At 42.4% G+C, this 26,243-nt stretch overlaps 1 protein-coding gene across 1 annotated transcript in view; it reads left to right on the top strand.

Moving 5' to 3' along the window:
• Window positions 1-26,243, top strand: part of LOC143410747 (alpha-1,6-mannosylglycoprotein 6-beta-N-acetylglucosaminyltransferase A-like) — a 92,035-nt gene that overhangs the window by 64,739 nt on the left and 1,053 nt on the right. The window contains exons 5-7 of the mRNA XM_076871494.1: window positions 3,844-3,990; window positions 11,244-11,360; window positions 17,947-18,021. Coding sequence (XP_076727609.1) covers window positions 3,844-3,990; window positions 11,244-11,360; window positions 17,947-18,021 — 339 coding nt within the window. The remainder of the gene's footprint in view (window positions 1-3,843; window positions 3,991-11,243; window positions 11,361-17,946; window positions 18,022-26,243) is intronic.

The following is a 26,243-nucleotide window of genomic DNA, read 5'->3' as shown; positions in this document are numbered from 1 at the left end:
TGGGCCACTACTTAGTAAATGTTTATAGAGTACCAAGTTTTGGAATATTGAATTTTTCTGTGAAATATTTCACATAATCCTCACAGCAACCCCATGAGATAAAACAATGTTGTTGTCCCCATTTTGCACTTGAGAAGGTTCCAACCCTGAAGAAAATAGATTATGCATGAGCCTCAGAGAATCCACAGACAGGCAACTTGTCACAGTTATGGAAGTATGAAATGACGGTGTCAGGACTTGAACCCTGTTCTCCTTGACTCCCAAGCTTGTACTGTTAATTGCTACTTTGTGTCATAACCAATTTATTGGGTAACTCAAGGTTACTTCATTGCTCAACTCCCTCCTGAGCCACCTCAGCACGGCTAATTATCATCAGAAAAGTGTATGTTGAGTATACCAGATTTTGGATTATTCTTGATGTGCCCCATCAAAAGTGACTAGAACTGGGCTGGGAGTATAGCACAGTGGTAGAGCCCTTGCCTAGGAGGCTGACACTGACTTCCATCCTCAGCACCACCACCCAAAAAAAGAAAGTGACTAAAACTGACCAAAACCATGCAGTTATCATAAGAACTGCCTTTGTCCATGTTTGAAGGAATCTTTGTTGAGTGCCCCACTTATGGGTTTGAAATAATTCCATTTCTCCTTTCACACAGAGAAAAATTCTGAGAGGAAAAATTTTGCTGGTCTCTGTGTTGGAATGTTTCCACCCTATGCTGTGAAGAAGGCGAATGGTGCTTCATCTGCCCTTTTTCTCTTAGCATTAGTTCACAATTTAATTTTAGAGCATGTCATCCCTCTGTTTAGGAACACTCACTGATGGGGTTAGAGTTGCAGCCATGGAGATGTTCTGTCACCTGAAATATCCTTGTTAGATTCTGGGCTTCTGAGGGCCAGATGCAGTTTAAATAAAATATGGACAGTTTTCTCCTGAGAAGGTTATCCCCAGTGCTTGAATGCTGTCCTACTTCTGTCTCTTTCTCTCTTTCATCCATGCTAAGTAAGTCTGCAAGTAGGTGCAAGGACTGGGGAGTGGAGATTAGGGCCAAAACAATTTGTTACAGTTAAGGTACTGGTTTGTGGCAAGGCTGTAAGCATGCCAAAGTTTCCAGCTAGAAGTGGTGAATTTTCTGTGCCTATCCTGTTGTCGTTCAACTCTCAGATGTGCTGTTTGACCTTAATATATCTGCTCCATCATAATGTCACAAGTAATGAGTAGACAGGAAGCAAGAAAATACTTGCTTATTGACAGAAGTGACAGAAAACTATTATTTGGTGTTTCCAAATCATGCATTTTCTGCAGTCTTAATTAGTGTGACAGGAAAACCCATTGCCAAGAAATTATGTGGTATTTGCTCAAGCTTCCTTCTAAATAGGCTTGGGAGAGGTAGCCCAAAGTGTTTATTTTCTTCGCACTGAGATATTCTGGTCCCAGCAAGGCAGAAGAGTTGGTGCAAATCGTTATTCAGATATAATTAAACCTAGGTTATATTCAAGTCCATTAAGCCACAGCCTCAAATTCTTTTAATTAATAGGTTCAGATTGGTTGATCTGAAGGAGCTAATTAAATTTTTCTCCAAGATTTTCCATTGAAATAGAAAAGCATTGTGCTTCTTCCATTTCCTCCAAAGTTGTTATTGACAGTTTAGGGTTGATAAGGGTATTGGCATTTCATGGCAGGCCTCAATTTCCAAAGGTCAGGAACCACTGTGGGTGCTGGGTCTCTGACTAAACCCATGAAAACCTAGTCTGCATCTTTTAGTACTGCTTTTAATCAAAAAGGCCCAGGTGTTCTATGCTGTGCTCTGTCCAATCATGGCCTGATGGATGTCATCTATTTTTTCCTGGAGAGTTTTGGCACATTCTTCCTAAAGTGTGATAGGAAGAGGAGATCACAGAAGTCAAAAGCCTTAAGGATGGAAACCCTGGATTCTTCATGCTCAATAAGGCCTCTTTCCAGCAGAAATGTCTCAATGATTGCTCATTTAAAACAGCTGCATGGGGTTGGGGGGGCTGAGGAGAGAGCCTGGAGAATGTCCTGGAGCATTAGTACATCCCAATATTTATTTGCATTTCTTCTGCTGTCAGGCCTCTTCCACCTCTGGGCCACAGTGCCGGGCCACACTCTGTATTCAACAGTTCTCTCTGAGAATCTGACTTCTGTTCACTCTGCACCAAGAATGAAATCCAGAGCAGGAGAGTGGAATAGAGATTTCCCTCTATGCTGCAGCTTCCAGGCCCTCACCCTCACCCCATGACCTCCAGGGACTCTTCCTTCCAAGGGGAAATGACACAGCCAGCAGTAGGAGTTCTGCAGGCCTCCTGAACCTTCTGTTCACCCCACCTCCCTTTCTCCCTAATGGATGTCCCTGGCTGTGTGATCTCAAGGTTTACAGAAAATGAAAGGTTATTTCTTCAGCAAAAAAAAAGAAAGGTTAAGTGCCCTGTCTATACAAAAATTAATAGGATAGGGAGTTTCTTCAGAAAACCTGAAACTTCAGGTGTTTTGCTCCAAAACTCCTTAGGGATCTGCATGATTCTCCAGTGTCACATGTGGACTGCTCTCTGTGCAGCCCTTGTGTTGAGTGCCAGACACATGCATCCTTTGTCTTCCAGGAATGCACAGGGAATCCAGCAGCTTGGACCCGGTGCTTTCCAGCAGAAACATCTCAGTGATTGCTCATTTAAAACAGCTGCATGGGGTGGGGGAGCTGAGGAGAGAGCCTAGGGACGGGAGAACCACACATACAGATAAATCCAGCTCAGCAGACTCCTCCACTCTCAGGACCTTCTGTGGGTGTTTCTCACCATGAAGATGAAAGGAAGCACTGCCCTGGGTCCCACCTGGGCTTTATCACTTGACATGCCTCTTGGGAACTGGAGAGATTTCAGAATTGACTCTGTGATGTGGGTAGGAAGAACACAGGCCTCACTAAACTCAGGCTTGTACCTCACCGTCACCTACCTCCAGCCCTCCAGCAGTGTGCAGTATTCTTGCATGAACATTATGCAGAGTGAGGCATTTGTCTGAGATATTATCTCATTTTTGGACCCAGGAATCAGATCCACTGAACTGTAGCAGCACGTCCCCTTTGTCACAGTGTCTCCCTGCTGCTGTGGTTGTTCCTAAGACTTTGAGAGAGCGTGTTTCTGCTGCCATCTATTGTCTGCCTTGGGGGAAACATGTGGCTTGCTTGCTGGAGCAGGAACATTCATTGCCGTGCAGATTTAGCAACTGAGTACCTTCTTCCCCCACCCAGAGGAAAGTAAAACCAAGATGTTGGTGTCCCCCAGTGAAAACCCCATTATGAAAACCTGTGTTTACTGACCTACCATTGTTTTAAAGCAGTTCCATTTGAACTGTAATCAAACCGCCAAGTGACCTTTCTGTCCCTCTGCCCAGCATCCCTGAAAGGGCCTGTTGTTTGCTGCTTCAATGAAGAAACCTTCTGTTTAGTTAAGCAAGTGTTTTTTCAGTCATGTCTCCTGGTGAGTTACAGAAAGATGATTGTAGGGCCTTGGTTTTTGTTGTTGTTGTTTTTCTTTTAATATTCTAGCCACCCTCAACCCCCCTCCCAACACTTATTTTCTTACTTTTTTTAGCAGAGAGAAGAAGAATACCGTAAGCTGAGCCACTTCACAAGGGTTTTAAAAGTCCCTGGTGATGTTTTTCAGATATTGGAACAAGCCCCTTCTTTTTGCCCCACCCCACCCCCTAGGATCTGGGACCCTTCCAGAGTGTCTGAGGCATTCACAGGAATGGACCACAGTGTAGCCCCCTGTGAGCCAGGGAGGCCAGTCCTGACTGATGTGTTTATATATGCATGTTTTTCTGTCTTCCAGTTGTTTGTTGGACTTGGGTTCCCATATGAGGGCCCAGCTCCCCTGGAGGCTATTGCAAATGGATGTGCTTTTCTGAATCCCAAGTTCAACCCACCAAAAAGCAGCAAAAACACAGACTTTTTCATTGGCAAGCCAACACTGAGAGAGGTAAGTATCTATCAGAATCATTCTATTTTTCAATTACAGGAATAATTGGGGGTAGGATGTAGCTCAGTAATAGAGCACTTGCCTAGCGTGCTCAGGGTCCTGGGATCAATCCCCAGCAACATGGGAGGTAAAAAAGAAGAACTATTTACTTAGTGATAATGTAGGTATAGTCTTCTTGGTATCTATGGAGAATTGGTGCCAGGACCGCCCCCCTTGGCCACCCCTCCCCATGCGTGCACACACAGACACCAAAATCTCTGGATCCTCAAGTCCCTTATGTAAAATGGCATAGTATTTGCATAGAATATCCCCTTACATACTTCAAATCATCTCTGGATTACTTATAATTACAATGTAAGTGCTACATAAACAGTAGTTATGCAGTGTTTAAGGGATAATGTTAAGAGGAAAAAGTCTGCCCATTTTCAGAGTACATGAAGTTTTTTCAAATGTTTTTAAATATTTCTGGACCCAAAGATGCTGAACCAGGGATAAAGAAAGCAGAGAAGTGATAGTGTTATTAGCATCATCCAACATGGTTATGTGGGAAGGGAAATGGTTAGGGACCTGATCCTGGAGCTTAGAGAAACAAATGATTCAGTCACATCACCTCTATGCCAACTGTCTAATCAACAAGGACATTCTAGCCTTTTGATTGCAGCTGAGCTCTTCTTGTCTGAAGCTAAACTCTTCTTGTTGGGAGCTTAGGATAAGATCAACTGAGTAACAAATTTGTAGCATATTTGTGGAGAATCAACTCTCCATGATGAGCTATAGAGAGTTAAAAGTGGGCCATGGATATTCTCCAAGAACCTCAACCTTAAGAGGCAAAACATGTCCCTGGGCACTCAGGTGATATGCCTGAGTTTTTAGCCCACCATCAGCAGGCACCACCCCATGAAGTGGTCCTGCCATTGCTAGAACCATTTGCAGAAGCCTTGCTTCAGTTGCCTTCAGAGATCAGCTTGAAAATTCACAATAGATGATAAATCACCACCAAGGAAAGCTGGATTTGATTAGAAGCAATAAACAAGTCATTTGCAGCTAAGTGTGAATGATCAAGCTGGGTGCTTCCATATCTGGCCAGAAAAAGATGTGTGCAAGAAACTTTAAGAATGATTTTCTTTTTATTTCCATGTAGTTAGTAGGTGGTTCTGCAAGATGTTCTCCATCAGTTAAAGCAACACCCTTGTCCTTCAGGGCCTTCAACAGGGGAATTACACTGATGGACAGTCCTCCCATGACATAACCATGACTTTTTAAAGCATTTATTTTTTCAGTGCTGCTGCTTTGAAACCCTTCTGGGTCACTTTCTCTGAACCTGTCATAACAGTATAACAAATGTTATATAGCACATAAAATAAATTGTTTAGTGATGTTTATTAATGAATCGGGAATCCTATCAGTTCATAGAACTGATTATTTTTAAGAGTTCTTTTCTCCAACCCCCTGTATCATTGGTGAAATGGCCAAAGGAGATGGAAAATCAATAAGAACCATAGATTATCTCAAAGAGGTTAACTGTAGCCCAGATAACATCTGACCAGGGTTAACTGGATGTTTGCTTACTTTTTACCTTTTACTCGTATAACTTGAACTCTTCATGGAAGTGGTTTCATTTTGAAAGGTCAGTTCATTCACCAATATTTAGCTCACCTGTGTGCCAGGTGCCAGTGCTGTGGGAGGCACTAGACGCAGAGATCAGGAACAGTCTTGAAGAGCCTATTTATTTTGGAAAGGCTTAAAAGACTTTTCCCAACAGGGAGATTAACTTCTCAGTTTAGAAATCTCTGCTACAGCACGTGACTGATTTTGAAACTTTAGAGTTTGAGGTTGAAAATAGACTTCAGTCATCCCTAGCAGTTTTTGTTTGTTTTTCACAAATAAGAAGTATATATATAAGATAAACAACTTGATATTTGAAATAATAAACATTGCAAAGTGATCACCATAATAAAGCTCATTAACACACCTATCACTATTCATTGATGAGACTGTTCTTCTCCATTGTGTATCATCCATAGGTTTTCCTTTGGGTATAGAAAATCTCAGAAGTTCCTTCTTCTGTCCAAATTGATTTTTTTTTTTGTAATTTCCCCTATTTTAAAACTTTGTGATAAATCATACATAATATAAAACCTTTTAGCCATTTATAAGTGTGATTCACTGGCATTAAGTAAATTCACAGTGTTATGCAACAATCACTATTATCAATCTGTAGCCTTATTCATCATCCAAGCAGAAACTCTGTCCCCTTTAAACGGTGGTAACTCCCCATTCTCCCCTCCTCCTCTCTCCTACTTTATGTCTCTATGAGTTTGCCCACTCTAGGGGCTTGATGGAATCATGTTATATTTGTTCTTAGGTCTGCCTTATTCACTTTGATGTGATGTTTTCAGGGTTGATCATGTTGCAGCGTGTGTCCGAATCCTTTTTAATTTTTTTAAGGCTAATTTTCCATTGCATGTATTTACCATGTTGAACTTATCCTTTCATTTGCTGATGGACATTTGAGCTGTTCCCACTTTTTTTTTCCTTATTCTGATTAATGCAACTATGAATAGTGGTATACCCCTGTCTGTTTGAGTTCCTGATAATAACTCTTTTGATTATATGCCTACAAGTAGAATTTTGCATTTTTTACTGATTTTAAGATAGTCTGCAGAGAAGTTGCAAAAATAATATAGCATTGAGGTATATTCTTTATCCAGCTTCATCTTCTGGTGACATTTTACAAAACCATACTACAATTATCAAAATAAATAAAATTAATAGCAGTACCCTAGTATTATCTGAACTAAAGACTATATTTGCACTTTGCCATTTTTTTCTGCTAAAATTATTCTTCTGTTACTGGATCTGATTCAGAATCCCATGTTGCATTTGTCAATTGTCATGTCCCCTTAGTCTCCCAGTCTGTAAAAAGCCAGCCTTTCATTGTCACTCATGACCCTCACTGCTTTTAAAGAATTCAGATCAGCTGTTTGTATGCTGAGTGTTTCCTCACAACACTGAGAACACTCCAGACACTTGGCCAAGTCAGTGATGTCACGTTACATGGCCCAGATCAACCAGTACGAAGTTATCAAGAAAAGTATGTTCATTATTTTCTGTCAGTTAGTGCCATCATTTAGTCATTTGCTTACTGCCGAGGTCGCGGAGGGTTTTCATTCTTTATGCCATAAAGAGAGAACAGACATTGGAACTGCTGCCTGGGATGATGCCACCAGGCCCGAAATGAGATTCCAATAGAAAGACAGTGTGGACTGCTTTCAACGGTTGCTCAGTGAGTGACCTCAGACAGATGACTCCATCAGTCCTGGGCTCCCACCGGAAGGCTGGGAGGCAGAAGGGCAGTTGACAGATGTTTAATGCATCCCTACAGAGTCCATGGTACTATTTGCTGCGTTAATGGAATTCAGCAGGACACATTTTCTGTTTTCAGAGCTCTAGATCTGATCTGGAAGAAGGATAAGACAGCTGCATAATCAGTGTGAGTGCATAAGAAATAGGGAGATGGATTAAGGAGGGGAGTTAACTTGGAGTTGTGCCAGGTGGAAGGAGAATGTGCAGGGTTAACTGACAAAGATTGACAGATGGGGCTTGGCCTTAAAGAAAAAGGAGAAGAAAGGACTTCAAGCCTGAGAGGGATGAATGTTGATGAACTTGGGGGGAAACCCAAGAAGGTCAGGTTTCATCTGTAGCTCCCTCCAGCAACACCAGGCAGCTTTGAGAGGGGCTGCCTCCTCTGCTCTTTCAGCTCACAGCAGATGCCAAATCCTCCTACCCAAAGATGCTTTTAATTAGAAAAAAGCTGTCAATAGGTCTACAGATTTCTAAGGGTCAAAACCTCTTAGAAATTATCTTTTATTTTTCCCCTCAGGAAAGGGGAAATTTTTACAAGTATATATATATAATTATAAATATACCTGAGTATGTATAATTATAAATCTCTATTTTGCCTATGTTAACCTTTTATGTCAATCAACAATTCATCCAACATAAATTGGCCCATATCAATTGCCTATGGGTCTCTTTTTTTGCCTTCACTTGAAGGGAAAGTCTAGAGTTCTAACTGTAAGTTTAACTTTGTTTTTATTTTTGCATTGGGCCAAGTTTTTTAAATACAGTGTATACTCAGAGGGAAAAACATTTCACAATGCCTTAGGTTATACTTGGTTCTTTATACTTTAATATGAATTGGATTTTTATTTTTATCTTCATATTTGGAAACATATTAGTAGATTCCCAGTCATTATTCTGACATTTTGTAAACTATGAGAAATTCTCTGAGTTCAGGGTTTTTTTTGTTGTTGTTGTTTTGGGTTTTCTTAACCTATCCAATAAAGAGAACCCATGTTCTCCTTGGAGATTTAATAGCTACTCTGAAGTAATGTCTCATATTTAATAAGATTTTCATTACTTTTACAAACTATTCTATAGTAAATTTCCTGATTGATACATGATGAAGTAGCTGAGATCAGACGGTTCTCAATAAATTAGCAAGGAAGAACATAACATTCAAAAGGGGCTAATGAATCACAAAATGCCTCCCTCATAAAATTAAGCAACCCTCAATAAATGTAGATGAATGAAATTATAATGGCTCAACATTTTGTATTTTCTTAGTGCTTAGAGCAACCTGTAAATATGCAGGGACCTTAAAGAGTAGGGAGGGGTGAGAGACTGCTGCTGATATATTACTTGCTAAATAGTGACATTGATGGCAACTCTAATTTACACTGATTAGAGCAGAAGGGCTAATTAGTTTGTCCTCTAAGCCACAAAATGAAAATAATGCAACATTTTTTGCTCATCTTCACAAAAGGTCTAATAGGGGCATAAATCCAGTCCAATGAATTTTGTTTTATATTGGCAAGTTTTAAAAGGCTTTTGTTTGCCTTCAGTCATTGACATCCTCTAAATTGTCATGCTCTTTCCTTTTCAAAGCTAATAAGTTGTTGAAGGATCTGGATTTGAACATTCTGGTTGTTGGGTCTATACCTCAGAATCTTTACGACTACATAAGAAACCCGATAAGTGATGTATGTGCAGGTGATCACGCAATGCCTGGCCCCACATGGGATTTCACTGATAGGGATTGAATCCAAATATGTGCAGAGAAAAAAAAAACAGGTGTTCCCAGTTCCATGGAACTGCATATCATCTGTAGCCTTCCACTGACCACAAAGCCCAGTGTGCAAAAGAGCAAGGCACACATCAGGAGGGTGGAGAGTTGAAAAGGCTAGTGCAGGACCTGACCCAGGGCAGAGAAGCAGGAGCAGAGCGGGGAAAACCTTCTTGGACTTTCCTCACATGATTTCCCTGAGTGACTGGCAGTGAAAACTGCAGCTGGAGCCCAATGACTTGTGGCCCATTTTTCCTGTCCTTAGTCATGTTTTTGCACACCACTGCTGCAGCAGGCTACCAAGACCAGTGACTGAGAGCAAGAGGGAACATCCACTCCTCCAAGTATATCTCTATATCAGAGTCTAAAGAGAAAAGGAAAAAAGAGAGCCAGACCTTTTGCTTCCACAGCAAAGGTCTTAACACTCCAGAGCTAACACCTCCTTTTATGATAAACATGTTATAACATCTTTTTTTTCTCCTGAAATGAAAATCTTAAATAATGTAACCTGCCTGCCTACATAATTAAAAAAATATAGTTTCCTAACTCGAATATGAAGAATAAATAAAAAGAAAATAATTCATAATAAAGTAATACATATTTCAATATTATGTAGCCAAGACCTATCCTAGCAGACATGATTTTTCATTCCCTCTTACCATGAACACTTGTATTTAAAAGGAATAAAACATTCAACTAAGAGTTGTCAGCCTTTTTTGCTTGTAATTGACATTATGAACGAGAAACTAAATATAAGAGTGTGTACACATATCACACATATATACATAATTGCCATTAATGTGATAGCTACAAATATAGACCAATTTGGGGACATTTTACTGGCAGTTCTGATATCCTGAGTGGCATTGACTTCACTGCCATGATTTTTCCAAAATGGTGACAGCTCATGGGCGAAGTTCCAAATAAAACAGTACAAACATTTCTTGATTTACATGGTAATTATGCTCCTGGGAAATTTATTGTATATTAAAACTGTATCAAAGTGTTAGATGCTATAAATCCACCTAAAAGCCCAGCAGGGCATTTGGAAGTTCTTTGAGCTGGAGGAGGAGATCAGTGGTAAAGAGCATTAACAAGGTCCTGGTTCAATTCCCATCATCAAAAATGATGAAAATGATGATGATGATGGAAGTTGAACAATTCCTCCTTGTGCAGGTCTGTCCTAGACCTCACTAGATGTCATGTATCCCTAGTCCCCACCCACAGGCTAAGAGTAGCACCAGCTCTTGTGGTAACTAAAAATATTCTCATAAATGTCTAGAACACTCCTTTACACCACTACCTTAAAGGGGTATAAGAATAGAGGTGGCAGCATGATCGAGGGATAAATTTAGCTGTCCTGAAGAATGGATTTTTAAAGAACCCAGAATTGTCAATATATATCTTTGCTTCTTTGACCACCCTGTTTTATAAAATAAAACCTCCTTTAGGATAAAACTGCCATTTCTTGCTTTTCCAATTACAGATTGCTTCTAAAAATTTCAGGCCCCAATGTTATGCTGATGATTATTCCCCAAACCCTAAAGATTCTGTTTTATTCTGATGGGATCACTTCTGTTTCTATCACCTTTTGTATGCACCATTACTCATCTTCTTGGGACTGTTGCAGCCTTGATTTTTATTGCAATTTTTTATGCTTACCTGTCTGTCCTAGCCAAGAAAATAGATACTGGTTTGAAAGAGGTTATTTTCAGGGGTGAGTATGGATGAGCTATGCTTATTTTGGTTGAGCATAAATGTTCATTAGGAATTAAAGTCACCTATAAGGGCTGGGAGTGTAGCTTGGTGGTAGAGCCCCTGCCTAACATGCACAAGGTCCCAGGTTCAATCCCTGGCACACCCACACACCCCACCTAAAACAGCCACCTTGTCACCAGATTGTGACATTCTCTTATTTCCAAGAGGGATTCAAGATGTGCAGCCATCACTATTTGTTTCTGAACTGCTATGTTTGCACAGGATGTTTCAGTTGTCGAGGGAGAGGATGAGTGTCTTATTACCTGCGCAAGTACAACTCAGTGCGGTAAAATGTACAACACTTCATCTAGCCCAGAAGATTTTTTTAAATCAGTGTGAAACTGAGGTGTTGTTTCCTCTTTTCCAGCTGACATCCCAGCATCCGTATGCTGAAGTTTTCATCAGCCGGCCGCATGTGTGGACTGTCAATCTCAACAATCAGGAGGAAGTCGAGGATGCAGTGAAAGCGATTTTGAATCAGAAGGTTGTGTCTTTAATTCCATTTCCCCCCCATTTGTGATGGGACCTGATGTGTGGAAAGCATCACAGTCCCTTGGATTCAGTCAATAGCACTTTCCCAAAGTAGCTGGAGTTAGAAGAGTAGCCAGTCTGTAGGACTTGGCCTGGGGATTTTATGGATGTTGTGTGACATGGAAAGCAGAGCCAGTGTCCACATGTGGCCATGGATTCTTCTGAACTGTCATGGATCCTGTGTACCAGGCACAGAAGGAGGGGCTTGAACTAGGCTAGCTTCCAAGATTGACTTAGGTCACTCTTAGAGATCTGAAAAGATGGGCCTGCTTCTTTTACCTTACCCCAAAAGAGGGGAGGGGGAGATGGGGAAGAAATCATGAAAGAAATGTTTTTGCATAATATCTGTTTATTTGTTTCTTTCTACCAAAATATTAGGTAGGCTCTTGTAAAATAACTTACTTTTCTGGACTCTTCTCATCAATTCAGTAGACATTTATTAAGCACTTACTGTCTGTGAGAACTGTCTGAGTCACTCTGGGGAGGGGGAGGGGTGCTTGTTCCATAACCACAGGTGAGGCTGTCTCACCACCTGTGGGAGTTGACCACCCACCTGGGATGAGTTCAGTTGTCCTGATCCTGCAGTTAACTGTCTCAGGTACACACTGCCCCTGTGCTTCTCCTATCAGAGCACTCTTCACACTTGGTTGTGATATTTAAGAGAATCATGCAGGTGTGTTTTGAGGGTGGGCTGGACTTACACACTTTGGGTTTGGCTTCCAGTGACTAGTAGAGTTCCCTCCTCTGTAATGTAGAGCTGATATTACATACTTGACTGGTAACCTGAGTGGACTAAATGAGATCACATATACAAAGTGCTTGAATACAATGTCTATCACATAGGAAGTGTTTAGCCACTAAGAAGTGTTTTTTATTTCTTACAATAGACCATCTGAGTTTCTGCTAGACTATAAGCAACATGAAAGCAGCACATATATGTCTGCCTGCTATATATGTCTGCCTGCTATATTCCTAGTATTCAGCACTGTGATTTACCTGGATCAGAGATAGGAGTTGATGTTAGCAACAAACACATGCTTAACAGCGCAGATGATGTTCAGTGCCAAAATCAACATGCAGAAGATCTAGGGATGGGAGCAGGGGTCGGGGGTGCTTCTGGTGAATGCTGCATTTTGAGTTGTCATTTGAGTAGGAATTTTCAAAGCAAAACTGTGAATGGCATGGATAAGGCATGGGTTCAGTGGAAGGGAAAGATCCGAGAAGGGCACATATCCTGGATGAATGGCCAGTTTACCTCTTTGAAACAACATCTTTCCCCTTTGGGAAATAGAATGGAATGATAACAAGTCGGTGGCCCACTAACCTGCCAATTTCAGTTAATTGAGAGCATCTCCAGGGGAGCAAGGGCACTCTGATGTGCTATCCATATTCTGTCCCCTTGAAGATGGTCTGGGTATTGGGCTTTGGCATAGCTGTCAGCTTCCCAATGGTCACATGTGTAGTCCCAAACCCAGTCTCAACAATTGTAGGCAGGAGTCCCCGAACTCAACTGACCCATTTGATAGAAGTTCCTAGTGAAGTGTGGTCATACTGGGCTGCCTGAAAATATTTGCTCCACACCTAAAGTTTTACCACCAGGGAGTCATTCCTGAGGAGATTTAAGGATCTTCCTTCCTGTGTCCCAGAGTTACTTGTGTATTAGTTATCTAGGGTTGCGTGTGACATAGTACCACAATTTGATGGCTTGAACAACAGAAATGTTGTCTCTCAGTTTTAAAGGCCTGAAGTCTGAAATTAGATGTCAGCAGAGGATCATGCACACTGTGAAGTATACAGCAATTCTACTGGACTATACAGTAGTTCCTTATATCTGAAATTTTACTTTCTATGATGTCAGTGACCTATAGTCATCCATGTTACAAAAATATTAAATGGAAATTTCCATAAAAGTCATATATTTTAAATTGCATACCATTCTGAATAATATGATGAGATCTCACACCATCTTTCTCCATCCCACTCATGACATGAATCAGCCTTATGTCCAGTGTATCCATGCTATATACACTATCCACCCTGGTTTAGTCACTTAGTAGCTATCTGTTATCAGCTAAGCTATTGTGCTACCACAGTGCTTATATAAAAGTTTGTGTACTATCCTCAGTTTTAGGCATCTACAAGGAGTATTAGAATGTATCCCCCATTGATGAGGAGGCTATTGTATTCTTTCTTGCCCCTCCAAGCTTCTATCAACCTCAAGCATTACTTGGCTTAAAGTCTCTGAGCTTTATTCTCTGCCTACATGACAGTGTGGCTTCTCCCTGTGTGTATCTCTGCTTCTCCTCTACTTATGATAAATTAGGGTCCACCCTAAATCAGTGTGACCTCATCTTGAGTACATTTACAAAGACCCTATTTCCAAATAAAGTTACATTCACATTTTAAGTGGGATTATTTTCCATGATACAGATGAGAAAATTAAGGCTTAAAAAGATGTTTTGCAAGATCATACTAGTAACTAGTAAAACCTGGAATCAAATTCAAGTCTTTTTTATTAGTTTTTTAAGATAATAATTAAAAAAAAAACACAAAATAGAATAAAAGGAAAGATAAACTGTGAAAGAGTAATGGAGTATGGAATAAGGAAAGAGATTAATATAAAAATTATTGTCATAAAAGTTGTTAGAGATGGATTAGAAATGTGGTAGTGTTTTCTCATATGTAATTCCAAGATTTTTAAATTACATGACACCCAAAAAAGAAAAAGAAAACATGACCTTTCATTAAGAGAGGAAACAATCAACACAACCAGAACTTGAGATGGTCGAGATATTGGAATTATGAGATAACAACTTAAAAATTTTATAATAACATGCAAGGTTATGTACTCCTGTAATCACATCATCTCAGGTGGCTAAGGCAGGAGGATCACAAGTTCAAGGTCAGCCTAGGAAACTTAACAAGACCTTTAATGGTCCACATAAAAAATAAAAAGGGCAGGATGTAGTTCAGTGGTAGATCACCCTTGGGTTCTATCCCCAACACCCACAAAGAAAGAAAAAAAGTTCTATGATAAATATATTGAACAATTTGGGGAAGAAAGTGGACAACATACGTAAATGGATGGAGAATTTCATCAGAGAGGTGGAAGCTATTTTTTAAGTCAAATGAAAAATTCTAGGAAAAAAATACAATGTCAGAAATGCATTCCTTCAGTGGCTTCTAAGCAGACTGTACAAAGCAGAGGGGGGAAAAAACAATGAAGTTGGAGACTCCTCAATAGAAATTATTCAAACTGAAACACAGAGAAAGAATTAAATGGAAAAGGGTACATGATATCTTTGGGACAAAATGAAGCAGCATAAATTAGGTGTAGTTGGAATCTGAGAAAAGGGAGAGACTGGCACAGAAGAAATTTCTGAAAGAGCAGTGGGTAAGAATTTTCCAATTAATGAATGAAGAATTTTCCAATCAATTTACAAGGGCACAATTGCTAAGGGCACAGTGGACCCCAACAGGAATAAATACAAAAAGAAAAGCACATAGTCAAAGGGCAAGAAACAAATAAAGGAAAAAATCTTGAAAGCAGCTAGCTGGAGGAAAAACATTACGTTCAGAAGAATGATGATATTAAAGACAGCCAACTACTCATCAGAAACAATGGAAACCGTAAAACAGATTTTAGAAACTAGAAGATGTATGGGGCTTTTAAATAGGCACTCTTGGGGACAATGAGGAGGCTATTGTATTCTTTAAGTATGTGTATTTAAGTATGTATTTTTAAGTGTGGTGGGAAATTTTGAACAGGACAATGACATGACCTAGTTTATATTTGGAATCCTCCAGAGAAAATATAAGATCTCCCTAACTTAAAACTGTATGGCTAGTAAAAGAGGAACCTAGACTTAAACCCTGGTTTTCTGGTACCTACTAAAACCATGTCTTCATCAGATGATGTCAAGCCACCTGTTAGGTGGGACCATTCAGGCTTTAGCTGATTTTTGAAAGCAATTTGCAGTAAGATTTGCAAAGGTGAGGGGGTACCAGTGGACACAGGAAATCTCACAGGAAAGCAGGTCCAGAGGAGAAGATGGAAAATTCATAGAAATTTTCCAAGCCAGCAGGCCAGTAGCCTGCAAACATCCTGCCTGCGGCCTTAGTTGGATGAGTAACAGGCCTTTTTCCACAAAGGAGGATGACCACAAGCGGGCCCTTGTTTTTCCCTTTTGGGCCCTACTTGGGTTTCTCAGGGATTGGGTGTGGTCAGCATTCTCTTTCATTCATACCCCAAAGTGGCCTTCACTTGTTCCTGAAGGTGTATTAGGCAGAAGGCTGTCCCTTCCCTTCAGTCCATGAAATGGCTTTCACTTCTGGGGTGTGCTGTTGCTCTCTGTCCCCTAAGCTCAGGGTCTGGAGAGCTTTCCCATGCAGAGGAGGTTGTACCCATCCACACTGGAATGGCAAGGGGGACTCCCTGGCAGTGCAGTGGCATAGGAATGCAGTTTCCTTTTTTTTTTCCTTTTCCTTTGTAGGAAAACTGTCTGGCTTCATATCCTTTAAAACAGTGAATTGGCCCTAGAGCAATGAATGAGTCAGCATCCCTTTGGTTAAATTGGGCGTGACTGGGAGAACAGGAAGAGCCATTTTCTGTATTTACTGCATTGAATCATTTGAATTCATTAATTTATGAGTTCTAATGGATGCCCTTTGGAATATATTGTCAGAATCGCCATTGGGTGCTTCCTGCCACAGAAGTAGATCTCTTGGTCTTGTGACAGAAGAACACCAATGTATGTTTAATTCTGAATTCTACTTGTCTACTTGTAAATAATTCCAGATATGCCATGTCCTCTGCCTTAAATGGTTTCTTTTGGTTCCTATGTATCCTTTGAGAGGAGACATTTCTCTAGGCCTGTTACACAAAGCTTCTTGAATCATCCATGAGTTCAGTAAATAAATACCTTTAAAAGAAAAGAAAATTTCACATTTTATATGAAGAGCTATATCTAGGTCAGAAATGGCCCTGCTGAGGTTCAGAAGCTTGAAATGGGGACAAACAAGCTGAGAATATGTTCTTCAAAGAAGGTTGAGCTCTTTAGAGATGAGGAAGGTGACCTCTCTGTTCTTGTGGAAGAGTGTCCATGATCTTACAGAGGCTCAGCCTCTCCTGACTGTCCAGACAGATGTGGACAGATATGGCTGAGATCCAACCTGTGTGATGAAACTGGCATCCAGTTGTCTGTAAACACACTACTGGCATTTAATTGTGTATAAATAAAGATATGTTATCAATTTTTTATAAATCATGGCTTAAAATTTTAAATATAACATAAACTTAGAGAAAAGGGGAGAGGATGTCCCGAAACCAACTATGTGGCTGCCTACTAAGGAATATCCTCTGTCCATTGTCCCACGTTTAGCAGGCCTCAGATCTCAGGTACTTTGTCCTGTTCTCTACCCCAGAGATCTGAGGTAGGTAAGTGTAGACTCAAGAGGAAGAGGTGAAGGTGCTCCTTCCCACCCAGAGATCCCCAGGGGCTAAAGGGCTCTGTGAAGCTGGTGATTTTCTCCGAAGTGAATTTCCCATCTCAGATTGGTGCGCTGCTGAAGATGCAGACCTCAGCATCCTAGCAAACATTGTGCAGTGGAGATCCAGACGCACCTATCTTCCCCTTCCCTCCAGGCTCAGTGTAGATTGGAATGCCTTCCCCACAACAGTGAGCACCTCCCAGGGTTTTCTGCCCTCCTTGAAGTTCAAGCAACTCAGTTTAGAAATCTCAAGACTTTTGGTGACATCAGTGAGTCTTTCCTGCGTCCTCTCACCAAGGTCCACAGTCCTGAGCTGCAGCTTCCTCTGTCTTTACACATCAAATCTCATGCTACTCCACCTGGAACAGCTGCCATCTCTCCTCACTCCCCAGTCTTGGCTCTCTGGACTCATAAACATAGTCTGCTTCGCCCTCTGACCTCCCAGAATCCTCTAGCTGGGCTCTTCAGGACCTTATATCAGTTAGTTTTGTACCATGAGTTCCATGCATATGTGCTGACCTCACCTAAGATTGTAACTCAGTTTTCCGGTCACTGTTGTGGGTCTATAAATAGCTCATTGTGTGGTTTCCTCAAAGCAGTGTAACCTTATCTTCATTCAACAGATTCATGCTAAGAGCCTACCTGTCCTACACTGTGTGCACACAGGGGTGCAAATGACACAGCCATAACTTTACCCCAGGGGGCTTACCTGCTAGCAAGTGGTAATCTCCACCTTCTGTTGAGTACTGTGTGCCAAACACTAAATTTAGTGCTTTTCCCCTTATATAGTCTTCACTGTAGCTTAAAAAAAACAGTGGCTTTCTTGCCACTGCTTCATTCTTGGGTGATCTGAGACTTGTGGATGGTAGACAGTCTGCTCAGGGACTGCACCTAGGGCAGACAAGGTGACATTGGGAAACTGGTGACTTCCAGCTTCTCCCAAGGCTGCCTGCAGGCATTGGCACTCATGCATTGAGAGGTTCTAGGAGAGCTGGTAAGTGGTGTGTGTTGTGTGTTCTCCTCATTCATGGAACCTTCTGTTTCCGCAGATTGAGCCATACATGCCCTACGAATTCACATGTGAGGGGATGTTGCAGCGAATCAATGCATTCATCGAAAAACAAGTAAGTCTTGTCAAAGAGTCCGTCTTTCCTTGCTTCCCATTCCCTCATCAGGTTCTCATCAACAGTTGTGAGCTCACAATATTTCTGTGGTTATTTGCCTGCTTTGGAAGTCTCCAGAATCTGGATAATGCCTTGTTGGAATTCTAAATGCAGCACCATCATGGTCACCCAAGGGAGCAGTCTTTCATTGGGGGATGTTCTTGGTGACAGTGGAAGGTCACATTGACACTGACAGCAGGGAAGACAGGATGATCAGGTCAGAGTTTTCCCTGACCAGCAGCGCTTGTGTAGTAAGTGTGCTCTGGGGGCATCACAAGGACTTAGGAGGGGTAGACAGACAGCTGTCTGTCCTGCCTTTGTTTCTCACCCGCAAGAAAGGCAAGAACTGAAACTGTTTTCTAAGTTTTCTTTTAATAGTATGTGCTCAGTAATTCTAAGCATTTTAGGACTTTTTAGTGGTTTTTCAAATATCTCTTCACACAAGACCTCTTTCAAACAAATCCTAGGTATATAAAACAGATAAAAGAAGGACTTCAACTCCAAAGCAGGGGAGAGTGCACACAGTTCCACCACCCCCAACAGGGCTTGGAAACTACAGCTTGTGTCCTTAGAAGTGAAGGCCATGAGTGTCACTACCTTCCTTTTATAATGTTTTAATTCCTTGGGCTTTGAAAGCAACCCAGAGCTAGAAATAGATAGACTTGGAACCCCTGTGGGTAGGAGAATCTAAACTCCTTGAACAGATTTCAAATATAAGGGGCTCCCTTTAAAGGGCAGGGCAGAGTGGTCTAGGCCGTAAAGGATCTTTACCCAGTGGGGGACCAACAGAGCCAACTGAAAATAGAAACTGTGAGTTGAAAATTTAAGTAGGCAATAGACTGAAGGCCCAGTCTGAGTTTCAAAAGGAAGAGTTGGTGGTTTGAGGAAAGTAAGGCGGTGGACGGTGGCCGGCAGCGGGGCACTGCTGTTGGCAAGAGCACCATGGCACATCGGCTTCAGGATGGCCTATCTGATCATCTCAGGTTTTGAGAGCTGCAAAAGGATGTGCCCTCCAGTCCAGCTGCTAGGTTCAGCTCTTAGCACCACGAGTCTGTGGTTATATGAGCTGAACAGACATTACTCAGCTTCTCTGTGCCTTCTTCCCTCAGTAACATAAAAATAATAAGAGGACCTTACTGAGCTAATGGGAAGATCACACAAGCTAATACACAGAAAGTATTTGGAACAGGGCCTTGCACATAGTGCTCAATAAATATGACCTAGTATTGTTATTGAACATGTTATGCTATATTATAGTATATTAAATTATGTGATATCACATTAATAATTATATATCTCATACACTAATTCTCAGGCTTTTCCAGGAGAGTGTAACATTGAACTCATCATCTCATTCAGTCTGTACATGACTACAGAATGGTGGCATTATCATAACTAACTGCCATGTATACACAGATTCTATGCCAACACATGAAACACATCACAGTACCCTACAGCCCCCCCGCCCAATCTGCAGTTTCACTTTCCAAGGTTTTGATTACCCACAGTCAACCACAACCCAAAATACCAAGTGGAAATACCATTACAGTGAGATATTTTGAGAGACAGAGATAATTCATATAAATATTCAAATAACTTCTTTTACAGTGTATCGTTATTATTGTTTTAATTATATTTAATCTCTTGCTCTGCCTAATTTATAAAATCAACTTTATCATAGGAGAAAAGATATATAGGGTTTGGTACTATCTACAGTTTCAGGCATCCAGTTGGTGTTCAGAACGTGTCCCTGAGGACAAGGGAGGACTATTTACTGGGTAACATCTCATTTAATCTTCACAGTAGCCCCAGGAGGTGGCAATAATAACTCCATTCTCTGCATAATGGGAATCAGGACTCCCAGGCAAGAGGCTCACAGGTGGAACAATCAAGATTCAATACAGGGGGCTGGGGATGGGCTCAAGTGGTAGCGTGCTCGCCTGGCATGCGTGCGGCCAGGGTTTGATCCTCAGCACCACATACAAACAAAGATGTTGTGTCCGCCAAAGACTAAAAAATAAATATTAAAAAATTCTCTCTCTCTCTCTCTCTCTCTCTCAAAAAAAAAAAAAAGATTCAATACAGTTTGGTGTGGGGCTAAGTCTGCACTGGAAGCATTTGCTAGGGACTCAGGAGGTGGCAGGTGTCCCTAAGCTCAGCTTCTCACATTCTCCCTGGTGTACCTCCCTGAAGGTTTGGAGAGGAGCCACTGACCACTTTTGGCACAGGGTTTTGATACCTCACAGCTGTGCCTACCATACCCTCCCTCTCAGAGGCTCTCTTGAGCTCTTACTCCATTTCTGTGGCTGATTCTGAAACTCTCTTCCTTTTTTCCTGGTTCTGCCTCCTCTTAGGAGAAAGTCACCAGCAGACATAAATGTCTCTTGGCCAGGTTTATTTGAAGATCTTTACTTCTTTCCTCCCTGAGTCAGCTTATGAATCCAGCCAGTCCTTTTGAGGTCTAAGCTCCTCCATTGAGTCTAATGCTAGATTTCCTTTTAAGCAGGAAGGTCCCATTTCCCAAACAGTCCTTGTTAAGTGCTACTTAGCACCAGCTCCTCCTGGCTTGTTCACCTCACAATCCCACGCGCCCAGCACCAGCCTGGTACTAAAATTATAAATATTCTAAAACATACTACTAAAATTCTCTTCTGGAAAACATGCTAATGAAACTGCTCCTTCCCATCACTTCTGCATAGAGACTTTTCTACAGGGATATGCTGGCCACGGAAATCCAGAGATATCTCTTTTTTTATCTGCCTTATTGATTCTCTCATCAACTCTGTCACTACTTGTTAGTACAGCATGCCATGCGCTGTGCAGGCAGTCAAGAAGAGAAGTCCAAGGCCTTGGGTGGGTGAGGTTTTATAGAGCCAGTGCACCCCTGCAGGTTAAACTCTGTACAAGTGATAGAACCAGGGTGCTTTGGGATCATGTGACTCAGCCCCCAGGAAGGATGGGAAAGATGGCAAGAGTAATGGAAGGCATCTTGTAGGAGGTAAGTCCTGAAAGAAAGTGTGAGAAAGAAAATGGGAAGGGCCCACCAAGTCGAGATGTCAGGGCCTAAAAAAAAAAAAAAGGAAATGACGGTGAATTTTAGGATGCATACGTATGTGTGGCTGAAGAGCACAGTGGCATGGGAGTCAAGGCTGGAGGAGGAACCAGTGTGAAAAGACCAAGGCTCATCTGGAGGGTCCAAATTTGATTCTGAGATAAGCTAAAGAGAAGATTTACTACAGGGTGAGCAGCAATGCTGCTACCAGGAGCTCTAGAAAAATCTTTCTAGGAATCTTGTATTTAGGGAATTTCTTGTAAAACATTCTCCCAGTGCTGCTAAATGGGCAATAAAGGAGACTAGTTTGAGTTTTTGCCAGGAATTCTATCAGACCCAGAATACTCTCCCGATGCCAGACCAGACCCCATTGACCCACAAACTGAGTCTCCAGCCTCTCACTGTGAGCTCCAGGTCCCAGTCTTGTACAGCTTGGGGCATTGGTTATTTTTACAGCCAGCAGAGTATCTTCAAAGAGCAGCGAGGATGGAGAGAATGTGCCTCTGGTGTAGGTGGAAAAGGCTGCAGCCATAAGCAGGAGCTTCCTGTGTGTGAACCAGGGGAGCTACAGTGCTTGTTAGGCTGATCTCAGCCTCAGAGTCCTCCCTGTGATCTGCAAGGGGAACACAGGGTCTTCTATCCCAGAACACTTTCAAGGTCGTCCATCATGCTTACCCAAGGTGGCAGGCACCAGAGGAAGACAATTGACAGCAATCGAGAGCACCCCAGGCTTTAGTGGACAGTTGAACAGCCACTGACAGGAAACCTTCCTCGGATCCAGCCAGCCCGGTGTGCAGGCACCCAGAGGAAAAGAAGCCTGGCTCTAGGAGGAGTGCTTGCTCTTCTCCCTCCATGCACCCACCCTAAACACTTTGCTAATACTACAAATGTTGATTGGGTCGCATGCTCTTTGAGATGAGCACTTTAAAAGGCTGCCTCCAGCAAAGGGGTAGTGAGTGCCAAGGGGGAAGTCCCTTGTAATTGAAGATCAAGGGAAATTATTCCCTGAGTGTGTCCAGGCTTGTTAAGGTTTTCCTTGTGCATTTCTTAGGAAAGTTTTGTATTTGCCTCCAGCTAGATAACATAACAAGGAAAGGCAGTGTTCTCATGGGTTTTCTGAAAGCCACACATACACTGTCTTCAACCCTATTTTCCAGTCCCCATAAAGACTGTGAATGTGCAGGATGGTCAGTCACACTCATGGTTTGTAAAGAGCCTTGGAATTCATGTGAAAAGCATGCTGGAGATATGGAGGGACAAAGAATCAAGTCCAAAAACAGCAGTGGAAACTGATTAAGCTCCTAGGATGTCTTGCTCCTCTGAGTCCAGGTGGAACTTACTGGGGTATGTTCTAGGTACAAGGGAAATCTCTTAGTGAGTCTGGGTAGTCCCAGGGCAGGAAGATGGTGGAGGTGACAGAGGTTGCCGAACAAAAGAGGAAAAGGAATTGGCAGGGGGAGAAGATGGGCACTGGCTTGAGATGTCTTTACTCTTCAAATAACTGAGGCTGCTATCAATCTGCTCCTGGAGCCTGGTTGGGCGTCAATGGAGTGCTGGAACCTAGAATCTTCACACCTGCTCTGCTGCCACTGACTTTGACCTTGGGCAGGTTATCTACCCTCTTTGTGCTCTTTCCTCTTCTGTGAAATAGGGATAATGCTTTTGCCTCATGGTGTTGGTGGAGGAATCAATAGATTAATACATGATGAGGCTAAGAACTGTAGCTGGCCCACATGAGCACTCTGAAAGCCTTAGCTGCTTGCTGCTGCAGGAGCCCAGAAACCAGCCAAGGTATCTTTTTCTAACAGCCTCACTGAGGTGTAATTTACAGACGATAAAAATCACTCCATATAAGGACGCAATCAGTGTTTATTTAGCAAATTGATCAAGATGAACAGTAACTACCTCAGTCTAGTTTAGCAACATTTCTATCACCCCAAAATGATATCTGTCCACAATCAGTTCTTGTTTCTGCCTTTGCCTCAGAAATCACTTATCTATTTCCTTTCTCTGCAGCTTTGCCTTTTCTGGAGATTTCTGGCCTCTCTCACTTAGCATATGTTGTTGGGGCTCCTCCGGATTGTAGTGTGTATCTGAATTTAATTTCCTTTTATTGCTGAATAGTCATAGAGTGTATGTACCACAATGTGTTGTCCATTCACCAGCTGACGGACCCCCACTTATTTTGATTGTGTGATGAGTGCTGCTATAACATCCGCTGTTCGTGTGGATGTGTTTTTTTATTTCTCCTAAGGAGACTCCCAGTGTTCCAGGAGAATAAAATATGGTAGATTTATGCGTCACTGTCAAGGTCCATTTTGGGCTCAGATGATTGACATGCGTAAGGATGCTCTGTGGACATCAGTCCTTATTGCTCAGCTTCACAGTCACATTGTTCGTTGCCTTTATGAAAACAAATGGACACCTCCTTTGGTGAAGCACCTGGGGACAGTGTTCACTTCCTTTTGAGGGTCATGCAGGCTAAGAATGGTGGGTGCCAACAGGCAACTGAGCTGACTTAACCCAATCAGTCATCAGTATTTATTGAACATTCTGTGCCAGCCCCTGGATTTCACTACTATCACACAGGTAACAAATATGTGCCTTGGCCCCCAGGTAGCTGAATGTGAGCCACATCCCCCTTTCATGGTCTGAAACCTGTCCTATCAAACCCCCTTTTATTCATTTTTATTTTTATTTTTTTTTGCAAATTCCTGACCTTATTCCCTGTAGCTTCTGCCTTTAGTCCTGTACATCTGAACCTGTCTTCTCAGTTCCAGACAATGTGGGTTCCATAGAGATCCATGTACACCTAACGTGTCAGAGCTTTAGTAACTCCATTATTGATCTGGCCAGGACCAGGTGGGTGGAGGGTTTGTGGCGAAGGCTGTACATTCTATAGATGGTATTCTCTGCTGTTCCCGCACCTCTGCTTTGTAGCTAGCAGGTGACCCTCTCCACCTGGCACAGATGGCCCCTCCACCTGGTGCTTCTCCCCTGCGGCAGCCCCACCCTGTCTTCTCTAGCTCTTGGGGTAGTTTGTGAGTCTCATTTTCTTTGTGTCACCAATTAGCCTCCATGATAGAGGTGGCACCCATACCTTGCCTCACGGAGCTTGCATTTACCTGTTTTCTCATAGATTTTCTTGGTGAATAAACCTTTCTAACTGTGGTTTATGCTTACTGCCTGGAAATTTCTGAATAGTCAAGCACATTTAGTAGAAATTTGGTGACTAGTTGAAATAATTGTTAGAGAGGAATGCAGATGGTGTGTGTTCTAAGTGGGCTTGTTAACCAGATTGGAAATTACTGTGTATATCTCATTTTGGCTGCATAAATGCCTCATTAGGTTGGAATAGTCTCCTTTTCTATTTCTGTTGCTATCAGAGTTCCAGGATGCCAAGACCATTTAGTTCTGTTCAACATCTCTTTGATGAGCACCAATTATATGCAAAACACCTTGTTAGTGGTAAGCCACTAAATCCTATTCAGCCTGCAAAACCCATCCTAGAAAATCCTTATCTTCTGAAAGCCTTCTCTAATTGCTACCACTGTCACTCTTTTGCTCCTCCAGGTGACCTCATTCTTGGGCATGAGTTTAATTCTGTTCTGTAATTTTTTTAAGTGTCAGCCTCTCTTACTAGCCTGTGCACTGAACCTCTGAGTCCAGAGACTGTGTCTCTTTCGTGTTCCTATTTCTAATACCCAGCATAAGGCTTGAACGGCCATTTGTGATGTTGTGAATGAATGGTGCTTTTCTATCTCTTAGCAAATATGTGTTGAATGAACATATGAGTGAATGTGTGCCTGCAGCGAGGAGAAAAGGTGCCTTGGTGTTGCCATGTTAGCCTGTGCTGAGGTTGAATGAGACAGAAGACCTCCAGCCTCCTGTGAGCACCCAGTAGGGGTTGCACCTTCAGTGAGGGGAGGCTTCTGGCAGGGACTTCCATTTCCACCTGCGAGCATCTGGGCCCGGAGGCTGTCCTGCATGAATTGTCATATGTTACCCCTCCTGCTTGGCTTCAGCCTCTGGACCAGGGCAGCAATGGTCCAGAGGCTTTGGCCCAGTTCTTCTTCCCGGGGGCTTGTTCACCAGATTGGAAATTGCTGTTTATATCTGTGTATATCTAGAACACACTCCATCTGCATGCCTCTCAAACAAATATTTCGACTAGTCACCAAATTTCTACTAATTGTGCTTGACTATTCAGAATGGTCCAGCCTAGAGCATTACCTTGAATATCTCAGGGACCTTCTCCTTAGTCCTCTCACTTCCATTCCACAGAAATTATCCAGGGATGTAGGGCAGATGGTACTATCCCAGTTTTATGTGAGAGGACAGGCATAGAAAGCTTGGGAGACTATATCTATAAAGCCCTCCCCCTCGGGGGGCCAGGATCTCAGCCCAAGCCCCCAGGTCCCTCCTACCTTACTCCTGTTGTGCTTTCTGATAACACCTTCAGGCTCCCTCTGTTCCATCTTATCACCTTCAGGCTTTCCAGATGGTTCCCCAAGCTTTAAGAAGGTCCTGCTGCTATTTTTATTATTCCTGATCTTCTGGGCCTCCTGGGAGGATGCCAGACAGTCTTCCTGGTGAGCAGCAGCAAGGTGCCTGGAGCCCCCACGCTGCTGTGCAGAAGTGAGCTGAGCAGGCCTGTTGCCAGGGACCCAAGAAGGGTGGCTGCTGAGGTTGATGAAGAAGCAGGAAGCTCACGGTGTAGCTTTAAGGCCAACTCCCATTGCCAGACCTCGCAGCCCTGCCCTGCCCTGCCCTGGTCTAAACCAGGTTTGGGACATCTGTTTATCTGGGGGTGCCTAGTCTGTTTCTCCAATGAGGTGGGCCTGAAAGCTGCACAGGGTGGAGGCAGCTCTTCCCAGGAGGAGCCCAAGGATGGAGACAAGTGTTCGTGGTGCACCTGACATTTGCCGCCATTCTCACACCCTGTTAACATCATTCTAATGAAGGTCAGACCTGCTGTGTAATGTGCCACATGGTAGGGCCTCAAATTTTGTCCATCCAGTCCTTTGCCACATCATCTCCTCTCCAACACAGCGGGATCTGTGTTCTAACTTTAGTTCTGGCCTTGTACAGGCTGAGAATAAATACAAAAGAAAGTTTCTTAATCTTCCTC

The sequence above is a fragment of the Callospermophilus lateralis genome, chromosome 11, assembly GCF_048772815.1.
Source record: "Callospermophilus lateralis isolate mCalLat2 chromosome 11, mCalLat2.hap1, whole genome shotgun sequence".
In the NCBI taxonomy this organism is placed as follows: domain Eukaryota; kingdom Metazoa; phylum Chordata; class Mammalia; order Rodentia; family Sciuridae; genus Callospermophilus; species Callospermophilus lateralis.
This window is presented reverse-complemented; position numbering and strand designations above follow the sequence as displayed.